We start from the raw sequence: 12,253 nt of genomic DNA, 5'->3' as shown, positions 1-12,253 counted from the left end.
CACCACGACGACCAGATGGCATTTCTCATGTAAACTCTTCATCCTAGCAAGGACCGACTCGACGTACGAAGCGTCACTCCCTGGATTCTTGTAATCGCTCACGTTAAACGCAAGCAAACCTCCGGAAACAAGAAGGTCAACCAAAATCTGTGACAGTTATTGATAAATAAAGCAACCGATTTCCCAGCTGCACTTACAGTATTATTGTATATGGAAGGGCTCTTGAGACAAAACAATGGTTCGGGCCGGAAAAAACAGTTTTTGGATATCATATGAAGTTGCATTGGGTCTAAGGCCTGAAAATACCTCGCTTTCAAAGCTAACAATATATGGAAAAAGCCTAACCATACAACCTATAGGTTCCCCAAACACACATAGGATCTGGTGTGCCCCTTGCAGGGTTTGTTGTATTGGTAGACCGCTATATATATGTAACTTATATACAAAGAGCATTGCTAAATAAAAAAATGCTTTCGAATGACACGGCAGGGTCGCCCCACTGCGCAGGCATTGGCAATCTCATTTGTGGTATTTCGATCATAAGGTGAACTGGCATTGCAGCCAAGGCAAATCAAGCTCCCGGTTAGGTTTGAACTCACGGCCTAACCAGGGCCCAACCGCCTGAGCTCGTATCTCACCTGGAGCTTTATATGTTCAAGGTTGGCTGCGATGCCAGTCAACCTAATGCCATATGTGTGCCCTGAAATATATCAATGTATATTTGAAGTCGTCCAGACTTATATTACCTCCAAGCAATGGTGTGGAAGATGGCCAAAACTCAATCCTCCAACACACAACACAAGGTCATAGGAATTTGTTTGTACAGGCAGTTGGGAGTCGCCTGTAATTACTTGCTGGTACAAGTACCTGCATTTAAAGCGTTTAGAATGTTATGTGGTAAAAGGATCGTCAACTGTCCTATGCATATATATGTGGGTTACACTGTCAAAAGCAATTGATATTTCTTTGTTATTCTTTATTTTTAATCACTCTTAAGACCAAAAACCCAGTTTAAGGGACACTATAAGTAATTTGCATACGTCACTTTGATACAGCAAGCAGTTTAAAATATTTTAATCGTACTGTAACAAATGGACCCTGTAAATCAAGCATACCGGTACACGTTTTTTGCACGCGCAACGTCCACCATTTCCTTGCAGCCTTCGATGCAGTCAATGTTCCCTTTCCACCCAGCACTTCGGAGCATCACAGCGCATCGACCAGTACCTTAGGGTGAAAAACATAATTGTTATGTTCAACCATTTTAAAAATATTCGTCTAGAACAGATGAGGAGAACCAATTAAATATCATTTTTTTAATAATTGTTCTATTTTTAGTCCCCCCCCCCCCTACAATATTTTAGTATATGTGTTTTCCAGGGAGTTCAGCACCTCGCCCCCTCCTGCGGATGCCCATGATCCAATTTATTATCTCTAAAACTCATATACTTCGGTACAAAACACTTAGAATTGCTTAAACGGAACAGAAAAGGCAAAGCTAACATGCTAATCGTTATAAGCAAGCGTTTCATACACTACTGTGTTCGTCATCAATGCTGGAAATTAACTGACTGAGAGCGCAGCAGCGTCCGAAACGTTGCTTATAATGATTAGCAGACTAGCCTTGTCTTTCTGTTCCGTGTAAAAGAACTCATCTATTACAACAACTTCAGCACAGGTTGACTACAGACCTGCACATATAAGTCTTTTGTATCACGATTCCAATCTTTGAAAAACTCAATGATTTTCTGGGACATTTTTTCAGGTATTTTGTTGCCGAGAGCTTCTGCCCCTTCGTCCCAAGCCGTAGCGTATTTTTTGTAGACGGCTTGGTTTGCTTCCACCGATGTCGTCAGCTCCTCGAAAATACTTTCTATTATTTTTGATTTTTCCATTTTTGCCCTTTTTTTAAGTCAGAAAGGCTGTAAAAATCCAACTTGTGCAGGCTGGAAATTGTTGATATTGCTAAACCACGGCGCTGGAATAAAGAATCAATTCTTGTGTTGCAGTTAAGGATGCCTCAGGTTTACAAACGCAGCATTAAAAACAGACCGCACGCTTAATTAAGCCTCCAATAGTTGTCAACTTATTCGACCATTCGACCACAACTGACCTTTGAGTTTGCAATGCAACATTGCCTATTAACGTTTAAATTTGGTGTTCTGAGCGACTGGAAAGATTGCTTTCAAAGTGATGTTGTAAAAAAAGTCTGTATACGGTGAAATGTCATGTGCCTTATAATCTCTCATATTACAACTCAAAGTCCGATAACACGCAATTTGCCCTCAGCTGCAAAGTACAGACATAATCATATGTTAGTTACAATCACATTGTTTGACAAACAGGCGTGTTTTTTACTGAGCGTGCAAAGTAGGTCGCTGCCAAGGAAAAAAAGGCATAGAAAATGGATTGAAAGATATTTTGAACCTGTATGATATGCATCCATTTAGATTACTTTTAAGTTGCCTAAACTGAATCAATCTGTATTGCTTTTGAGTTGTCCATTACCGTACAATGTCATAATTCGCGCAACCACGTCAAATGCATTCCCAAAAGGCCGTTTTTGCTGTGTAATTTTTCCAGGATATGTTGCGGTCACGCACCAGTGCATGCCTGGCTGATAACGCAGACTCCCAGTTTGGGAAGCAGTGCACGAAAAAAAACAACCGAAAGTTTTAGAGACATATCAAAGTATTAAGTTACAAGGTGCTAAAACCCCACTTGGAGTCGTTGAAAAACTCCCCTCTGAGCACATTCAGTGGAACTTTGCTTCTAAAAAGTCAATTCTCTTCACCAGAAAAGGCCAGACCCCAAAAGAGAGGCATCGTGTGTCAAAGTAAAGTCACCTTTCCCGGGCTTTATTATGGGTCGTTACGCGATACCACTGTGTTATGACGAGCTTGGGCGGACCACTGTGTAATAAGTTTGATACCGGATTTCAACATTTACAAGGGTATGTCAGTGAGCATATGACATAACTAATAACGTACGCAGGTTACATAAATTAACGCCAGGAAAGTGCAAAATTTGCCGATAGTTTGTTTATGACATCAAGTGGTAAAACCCCATCGAATATAACATATAATGTCAAAGAATAAGTTCCCGAATCTTTTAACTTTAGTTCCTTAATGGTTCAAGTTACAACAGGAAGCTTCAAAATATCCAAAGTTCTCACTATAGGAGAGCTGCAGACAGGAAATTGTCGCAGAATAACCAATCAGTGGTTTGTTGCGTTGTGTTTTTTCCAAATGCCGATTCCTATATTAATCCGGATAAATAGTTATAATTTAACACAAACCAGTTCATTACTAATGCGGCCAGGCATATTTTGTAAATGTGCAAAAATCACATTTTTTCGATCAATTGCGCTTGGAAAGCCTTTGAGAATTAAAGCGCCAAACTGGCAAGTGTCATTCGGCAGACTCGTATAGCGTCAGTTGCTATGTTTACATAATCTTTATTCTATTGTTACTGTACGTTCGAATTAAAGAAGGCAGGCAACAAAAGTATTTGATATTGTGTGTGATCAAAACTAGTCGGAAACTGTATCGGAGTTGTGATATGAATATTCGCCGAGCTGCTAAACAACTGTTTTGAAAGCACCCAAAAAGGACAAGCAATGTGTCGGTGGGGATGCGTGTACAATGACACAGTAAGTGTTGTTTTGAGATTACGTAAGTGTCCGTCTGGTATAATGTTCTTTCATCGGGCTGTTTGTTATATTGTGCGTTGGGAGTTACTTGTATGCTAATGTATCCAATACGCATATAAACGATTTGAAAATTACACCACAAGGCTACAGATGGTTATATTTCATGTAAAATCAGTTGTTTCTCTAAACAATCAACATAACTATTGTGCGAAAAAAAAAGTAAAAACAACGTTACAAACGCACGAAAAGGCCCTTCTAAAATATTAAAGCGCTTGGAAGCGCTGAGTACCCTCGTAGTCAAAGAACTTGAGCTAGGTTATTAAACCGCAAAAACCAAAGATTTGGAGTGCTGATGGTTTGAAGGTAACGAAATTCTTTGATTTCAGACCTTCATGTGCCGGTTTTGCGGCACCAGGTTCTGTAACGATTGTCTGAAAGGCGAATTTGTCGGTTTGATGCCAGAAACCGCTCACTGCAAACGTTGTAATCAAGTAAGTAAAAAATTCTTGGGCAAAAATTACAGTTTTCAGACACCAATTGATGAGTAGGCTATGATGTTTTGCAGTACGATTTGGTTTTGTTTTTTTTAATCCCTAGTTATTAAAACCCCTAATGGTCCAAGTATGTCATTGTTAATTTACCAAATGCAAGTCAATGTGTAAAGTCATATCGTGTCTTATAGTGCGAACTGTAGGTGCCAAAAATTCCTTTCTCACATCCTACTGTGCTTGCTTTTATTCGGCCGATCTTCTCTCATACGATTACGAAATGACAAAACATAGCTGTTGGTTTAGCTTAGCGCGGTGACGCCGCTTTTTCAAGAAAGACGTTGTTACAATGGAATATTGATATAACACTGCTCGGCGTTTGTCAAAAATCAATCTTTGTGTGTGTCGAGGATGGAATAGTAATGCGCCCTAGCGTAATTATCAAACTCACAGTCATTACCTGAACCTGTAACGGCAACTTTTCTGTGTGGCATTGAAGCAAAATTGCCCTCTCCACTTAGGCAATTTATACTGTAGTTGTATAGCGGATATTCAACACAGAATTCAAGGCACAATTATAATGACAGGAAATTGCATATCAAGAATTTTTAATACTGTGTACGTATTTTACGTGTGATCAATTGAAAACGTATCTGTCCGTGGATGTAGAGAAGTGATTCTTAAACTTGTTCTTGAACCTCCTTTTGAGATAAGGAAGTAGAATTTGGGATGCACCTTACCACTTGGCACAGGTCCCGCATTATTGAGCACTGAAAGAGAGATGAGCTGTACAGTTACAACCAAATGGGATAATCATGTGTTTATTCTGAACAGGTTCAATGTATCGGCAAACGTGTCGAGTACGTCCCTGGAAAGGGTCCATCGGATGAGATGAAGGAGAAATACGCAGCTTGGAAAGAAAAGCAGGGCAAGAAAAAGGGCGGGAAAAAGAAGGGAGGGAAGAAAGGGAAAAAGAAGGGCAAAAAGGGAGGAAAGAAGAAGAAAAAGAAGCGCTGACATTGGTCAAGTGTTTTATTTTACTTTTATCGAAGTGTTTTGTGCAATGCCAATTTTTGTCCTTTTCTGTAATTGTTCGCTGACTTTTAATCCAGTTATTCTTGAAATCAGTGCCAGTTGACCGCTTAAACAACGAACCTGACTTGTTGTCTCGCCATTAGACTAGCTAACTTGCAGTGAATGACTAATCCATGTTTCTTCAACAAAACGCAAGGAATGTGTGTTAAAATTTATTTCGCAACGATTGGCGAAATAATTTGGTCGGCAGTTTTCAACGAGCGTTTGTATTTCATTCAAAAGTGCAACGAACTAAGACTTGATTCTGGAACAAACCAAACAGCTTTCCAGGGCTCAGACTGCGCCTTGTGCTTTCACATATAAACTGAGCAATTGGTGAAGACTTTGAACATCGCAGACAAACCTGTCAATTTGAGTCCCTTTATCAGGTAATATCCACCTTTATAATGGGGTGCCTTTAAGAAAAGAGCCGAAATTCAGTCCCAGAGTTTGATCTGGCCATCCCATCCACACGTTACAAGCTTGGAGGTTTCGTGGGGATGCCAAATGCAGCCAACACATACGCTGTCGTGCGCCTTGAACTTGCTGTACATTTTCGTCGTCTTCCAGTCCCATATACACACTTTGCCGTCGCCATCACCCGACGCTACGTACGACATGTCGGGTGAGAAGGTCAGCTGACAAGCGTAGCCCGCTACCTGCACGGTAAAAGTACGAAAGCGCTTTTTAGTAGGTAAAGTTTAAGTACAAGTTGGATTCCATACATTTATGAAAACAAAGATTTTTAACAAGGGCGTAATGCCTCATTCAGAGTCAGATACGATCACAATCGCGCTAAAAGCTGACTGCACAAAACTCATTGTATACTGAAGAAATGCCGAGTTTTTAGAATGAGCGTTTGCAGTAATAAACGAGTTGTGATCGCAATACCCACCATATGTCCCTTGAAAACCTTCTTTCTCTTTTGTCGAAATCTTCCCTGGCAGTCGAAGATGACGATTTTGTTGTCCAGAGATTGACATCCAAGCCATTTCCCGTTAGGAGCAAGAGTACAAGAAGGCATGGAATGCATTCCGGGATCCGCTATGTATTTGAAATCCACGGGGATGTCCCTGTAGTGAAAAGCATTTCGTTTGTTTTTCGATTTTCATTTGGGAATAGTTTTTGCTTATCTGGTTAAAGTGTGAGATAGTACGTTAGTGATTTCACTGGCAAAAATAATCACGAAAATCTGTTGTTTTTTAGGCCTTAGGGTGAATTTGGCAGACATGTAACAATTGATTACAATTTGCGTAAACGCTAGCAAGAGAACTGCTTCGCGAGCTATATTCATTAAATATAGTAAAGTCTGTTTAACATAATTCAAACACTTGATGCAACACTTTTTAAATATGGTCTATTATAGGCCTTTCAGGATATACATGCGTCACTCAATGCTTTGGCATTAATACAAAATAGGCTCAATGGTATCACAGCCAAAGCTTGATCAAAGCAGGTTTTTCCGACGGAGCGCAATACAAAAAACTCGTGTCTTAAACATATTCAGACCTAGTTTCTCAATGCATTAAAACAATTCTTACCATTCCCAAACGCGTAAACTTTTGTCGTCTGAAGTCGAAACAAACTTAGTGTTGTTATCAACAAATGTGATTGTGTTTACCGCCCCCAAGTGGCGGTCGTATTCCTGGACGGTTTCCTTTGAATTGACGTTCCACTACAACCACAAAACTTATATTTAAACAAGATAGTAGAAATATAGAAATGCTTCATCAAGTTGTTGAGGTTGTGTGTATGTGGCCTGGCGAAATGACGACTTTGCATTCGAATCCAGCGTTTATTTAGAGCATTTATTTTATCATAAACCGCCACTAATAACAAGAAAACAATGAAATGACTACAATGATCAGCTTTTGCAGCGAGTCTCATCGTTGAGTTTTGTTGTGGTTTAAATTTTTTATTGTTACACTTTTCAGACAGAAAGATAGAAAGTCATTAGGAGGAATTAATCTTTCTGTTTACTACACTGACGCTAACCGTCTGTTACTCTTATTTGAGTTCCCGGAATTAACCGCCACTAATATTGTTGTATTTTTGATATCGTGGTTCAATATCACGCGGAGGCCTACAGTGTTTCCCAGTCTGAACTACATACGAGGTTTCGTGGAACAAAATGCTTAAGGAAGGTATAGTTGGCGTCGTTATAGCAACCTTATCATAAACGCCCGTGCAAATTGCAAGAAAGCTTTGCCTTGAATGAGGCAAAAATTAAAACCTACCGTCACAATCTTCTTGTCGGACATTCCGGCAACGAACAGATGTTGTTTGTTTTGGTTCGGATTAAACTTCACGCAATAGGGGATTTTCCCGTTCGAAAAACGCGATATGCATTGTCCTAATACATAAAAAAACATCGTTTTTTTTTGTTTAAAGGCATCGTTTTTATTGTTTTCTTCCCTTTTGCATAGTAGTAAGAATTTAATAACCACAAAAAACACAATTTTGTTACCGGTTACTATAAGAAGATCTGTGCAACGATTTTGTGTTAAAACAAAACAACTTGACAAAAATATATATATATATATATATGTATAATTAATCAACCACAAATGTGACCTATCAGGTTAAAACAGTGGTCCTTTTATCTCACTATAAGAAAATATATATGTTTATATCTAATTATCTAACCTGTTTCAGTGTCCCATAACTTGATATATCTGTCATATGCAGCAGTAAGGAAACGCGTTCCGTCGTTGTTGAATGAGGCTTCGCGGACAGCTTTGTTATGCCCGGTGAATGTTCGAAGCAGTCTTCTTTTTTTATAGACTTCCCACAACTACAACAACAGTAAAAAAAATATGTACTTTGTTGTTGTCATACAATTGTACTTCCGAAATTTTCTATGCACCCACCACTGCAACGTTATTCAAGTTAGCAAGTAACTTAATACGTCAGAACTGTCAACTAGGACTGGTTCCTGAATGTATCCCTCTACTGAGCATAGTCATTACTACCGGTGTGTATAATAAAATCAGCTGACTTCAATTTGAAACTTCAAATTAATAACCAAACACTTACATTTTTGTGTAAGTTGCAGACAGATGGCCACTATTTCGACCTAAAAGGTCTCATCAGTGCAGCTGGTGTGACTTTCAGACGACTTTGCTGACCAAACGGCCAACTTGTTATAGAACTTCACAACAGAAGTTTTTGCTTTACTACATCATTGAACACTGATTGGTGATTTTACATTAAAGCCTGTTTAAAAATTAGGATTCATGGAGTTTGCTGACCCCTTGCCAATTTACATTCCCCAGCCTTTACTGCTACCTCAGTTCAATCTATAAAAACACATTCACAACTGACAAAAATACTTACTTTGACTTTGCAGTCCATGGATGTTGAAAGTAGGAGATGCCCAGATTTGGGGAAAAGTCTAATGCTGGACACAGACTTTGTGTGTCCTGTCCATGTATGTAGGAGTTTCTTTGGAAGGTAGCACTTGTCTGGAGGCATGTCCGACTTCAGGTTTACCCCAATATCTTGCGGAATGTGTAGATAGGAACGTCCCTTTAAAGATGAACATTTGTGAAAATGAGATAAATGACGTGAGGTCTAGCTTTAGCAAGTTTTTGGCATATATCTATCCATATTGCATAAAAGTAATAGCCAGTGTTGTTTTATGAAGAAGAGTAGTTTTGACTGATAAGAAGAGGAGTTTTGACTAAATAATTCCAAGCACAGACCATAATTTTGGAAGTTTTCGGCCCATTTCTGACCAGTTCATGTCATGCAAAAACAAGTAATGGTATACTCTCGCCTGGCTTTTATTACAGACCTGATAATCCAGTGGATCTTTGATATGGAGAGTTGTTTTTTCCTCAACTGGTTTTTCTTCAGGCTTTTTGCCACGTTTTTGTCTTTTGTTCACAAGCTCATTGAGTTCTTTTTGCATTTCCTTCATCACACAAAATAGTTCGGTATTTAAATCCACACCACCAACAAAACCATGTACAAAATACAAAAACAATCCCATTAAGTCCATAACTAGGCTCTTAGTAATGATAAAAAGACTGACATCTGGTTTTACATTACCTCTGATGGTTTGGCAATCTTGACTTCATCGACAAATCCACCCCAAGGGCCAAGGAATCCTTCTATATCCTCTGGGTCATTTTGTCGCACACGCTTACGCTTGTCCTGGGGTCTGGATTTAATTTTTTCAAACACCGTTTTTGTGTCAGTTGGCATGACAACCTCTTGCGGTCCTTTCTTCTTTTTCTTTTTTTTCTCACCCCCCTCAGTCGATTCCTCTTTGTCCTTATTTTCTTCCTCGTCCGATGAGGAATCAAAGTTGGTGGTGCATACTAAAAAATAACAGAAAAAATCTCAACAACACAAATACATGGCTCACAAATCATGTGACAAAGCACCAGTACAACAGTAAAAATGATAGTTAAAACAGGGATTCTTAGAATCGCAAAACTTTCATTATCATTTTACCATAGACTCTCAACACAATTGTAAGTATCATGCAAAAAAAAAAATTGGGGAATATTTTATTGGCAGTTCCTTGCCTCACAATTTCTGCTTGTTGTTACATCATATATAGACTTTTGCACAATGCAAAATCATGTCAGACAAAATTAACAATGAAACAGTGAAATTATGATTACATAGCTTTAGCACATCTACAGAAATTGGCTGTAAATTATTGTACTTACCAACAAGTTTCTCTTGAGGTTGTGAAGAGTCGACGGACGGGTCAATTGCAAATCCTAAAAGAAAAAAGATTATATTAATATTAAACCAATGTGAATGTATATACACATTTGACATGTAAATACTCATCTTACCATAACTGTGAAATGTTTTCCTTTGGTTTTCGAAGTTAAAATCACTGACATGAGCCTCTTCAACATAACCTGCCAAAGTGTTTTTTTGTGCAAGTTGCTGTCTTGTTTTAAATGGATTTGCAGGACCCTGAAAACCAATTACGGCAGTTTTAGGCCCCAAAAAAGCCTTTCAAATTGTAACCATGTTAATCTATTGTGTAGGAAAACAGGTTTTCCATCAAGGATAAACTAGGTCTCACATGAATAGGAGCTGTTTGGTCAGTAATGATTTTTGAGAATGAGAATAGGAATTATTAAATACCTGCTCTGGGGCATGCATTTCTTCATATGTAGGGTTGTACTCTACTACTTTGTTGAGTCTATGGTCCACTACCTGTGGTCCTCTTGTGTCCCTCTAAAAATTAATGTCAAAACATTAGGAAATTTATGGTAGCCATGGGAAAAAACATATCAGATTTTAGTGCTTATGAATGCAAATATATCACTATTGGTTTTGAAAACAAGTAAAAAACTGAGTGAAAATGCAATTTTAAAGGATCAGTTGCGAGTCTGCTTTACAAATATCTACAGATATGATTAAATATAATAAAGTAGTACCGCAAGAATGACATCAGGTGCGGCTGCAACAACAGCAAGGCTTTGGGGTTTGCTGTCAGGCAAGGGTTTCAAGTGAAGCATTTCATCTTCGTTAGACGCCTTCTCGTCCACATCCGAAGACCCAGACTTTTCGTCTTCGGACGAATTAGCATAGGCATTTTGCAAAGAAGCAATTGCTTCCATTACGACAGCTACAAAAGCACAAATCCGATTTTTTTTCGCAAGTATGAGAAAAAGAGGTAAAATTTTTTTTTGGAATATGGTTAACGTGTGTCGCGCGTCGCCAATCTCGTGTCGCGATAATTAAGAGCAATGATTTTTTAAATGTTGCTTTCGCGCAAAAGAAAATTTAATGGTTTTACTTTTTTCACCAAGCTAGGTTTACAGAAATAATGCTAAAAAGAAATAGTTCGAAGCGACTGAAGGGTTCTGCATGGGAGAAGACCCGACATCAAGCTTCTGACACCATGTTATTGGCAGCAGGTCCCGACACCGATAGTCTGTTCTTGAAGCGAAATTCGGTCTGAGACCAAAACAGAATATGTAAGATCACATTGCGATCTGTTAGACCGAACACCATGATCTGTTAAAAGAAGTAGCGCAAGTTGAAAGACGTAACGCAAGCGAGATAACTAGCGAAGGCGCCAGAAAGACGGGGTGTAAATGTAAATGAGTTATAGAAAGTAGTTTTAAAAGACTAAGTTTAAACAAAATATCAAAAGGTTTCAAATTATGACAAGCCGAATTCCCTACACGACCAAATATGCTTTCTACAAAATGCATGTCTTCATTAATGTCGTTCGCTCTCTGTGTTTGCACTGTGTTGTAGGCAGGTCGGTGACATAACAGTACGAGCTAGATAAAGGCCAGCAGGAACTCAAAAACAATACGCACGTCAGTAATGATTAGAAAAGATTTACGATAGCGCTAAAATAGCGTGCATGGTTCGATGTCTATTAGACGAGACTGATTGCTTGCTACAACGTCGAAATTCGGCCCCCCGGGATCCCGCTGGGTAAAAGTCTTTGTATCTGCACGAATCAAAAGTCCAGGGATTAGTACGCTAGAGGGACATGTTTTAAAACGTAAGGAAACTTTATAGGTGCTTTGATACGCTGAATCTTTGACATAGCGTGCGAAATACGTAGCTGCTAGCAGCAAGATATTATGGGGAAACAGATTAACAGCAAACAAATTGTACGAATCTAAGCGCTAAAAAATGTGCGAAGGATTACCCTACATAATCGCAACCACTTATGCAGTTCATTAGTATCATGCAATTTGTTAACGTATCGAAAAGGTATACCAATAAAGATAATTCAGCAATGAAAGTTTTTTGTTGTTAGAAAATGCATTTTGCAAACCCACAGAAAATGCGGTTTCTTGGGAATTCTAGGGAAAATGTGACAAACAAGTTCGCTATTTGAGCAGAAAGCAAATTGCCTTTCGATTGAGATAGCACCAATGCGATGTGGTAAATTCCCACTGTTCGTTGCATTGAGTGATGTAATCCAGTTCATAATCCCACCAATAATGCTCGCTCATGTGCAAGATTGATGCTACAGGCGCAATTTAAAATAACGCAAAATGTATTGATCGCAATAAAATATCTGAGGTAGAAGAATGTA

General features: G+C 38.8%; 2 protein-coding genes across 2 annotated transcripts; one reads left to right on the top strand and one right to left on the bottom strand.

The window, feature by feature from the left end:
• Positions 1 to 3,429: 3,429 nt before the first annotated feature.
• Positions 3,430 to 5,292, top strand: LOC145907868 (uncharacterized). Its single transcript, XM_082994962.1, has 3 exons — positions 3,430 to 3,652; positions 4,039 to 4,143; positions 4,975 to 5,292. Exons 1-3 carry the CDS (start codon positions 3,620 to 3,622, stop codon positions 5,155 to 5,157), a joined length of 321 nt encoding a protein of 106 aa, XP_082851088.1. The 5' UTR covers positions 3,430 to 3,619; the 3' UTR covers positions 5,158 to 5,292.
• A 108-nt stretch (positions 5,293 to 5,400) lies between these two features.
• Positions 5,401 to 10,871, bottom strand: LOC145907867 (pre-mRNA-processing factor 17-like). Its single transcript, XM_082994961.1, has 12 exons — positions 10,626 to 10,871; positions 10,330 to 10,422; positions 10,029 to 10,155; positions 9,897 to 9,950; positions 9,268 to 9,539; positions 9,011 to 9,130; positions 8,551 to 8,742; positions 7,861 to 8,008; positions 7,452 to 7,567; positions 6,756 to 6,889; positions 6,110 to 6,287; positions 5,401 to 5,873 (listed from the first exon to the last, which is right to left on the bottom strand). Exons 1-12 carry the CDS (start codon positions 10,806 to 10,808, stop codon positions 5,652 to 5,654), a joined length of 1,839 nt encoding a protein of 612 aa, XP_082851087.1. The 5' UTR covers positions 10,809 to 10,871; the 3' UTR covers positions 5,401 to 5,651.
• Between the last annotated feature and the right edge of the window lie 1,382 nt (positions 10,872 to 12,253).

Source organism: Ascidia mentula, chromosome 7 (assembly GCF_947561715.1).
Source record: "Ascidia mentula chromosome 7, kaAscMent1.1, whole genome shotgun sequence".
Taxonomy (NCBI): Eukaryota; Metazoa; Chordata; class Ascidiacea; order Phlebobranchia; family Ascidiidae; genus Ascidia; species Ascidia mentula.
The sequence above is the reverse complement of the archived record's forward strand: the minus strand, read 5'-3'. Positions and strand labels throughout refer to the sequence as shown.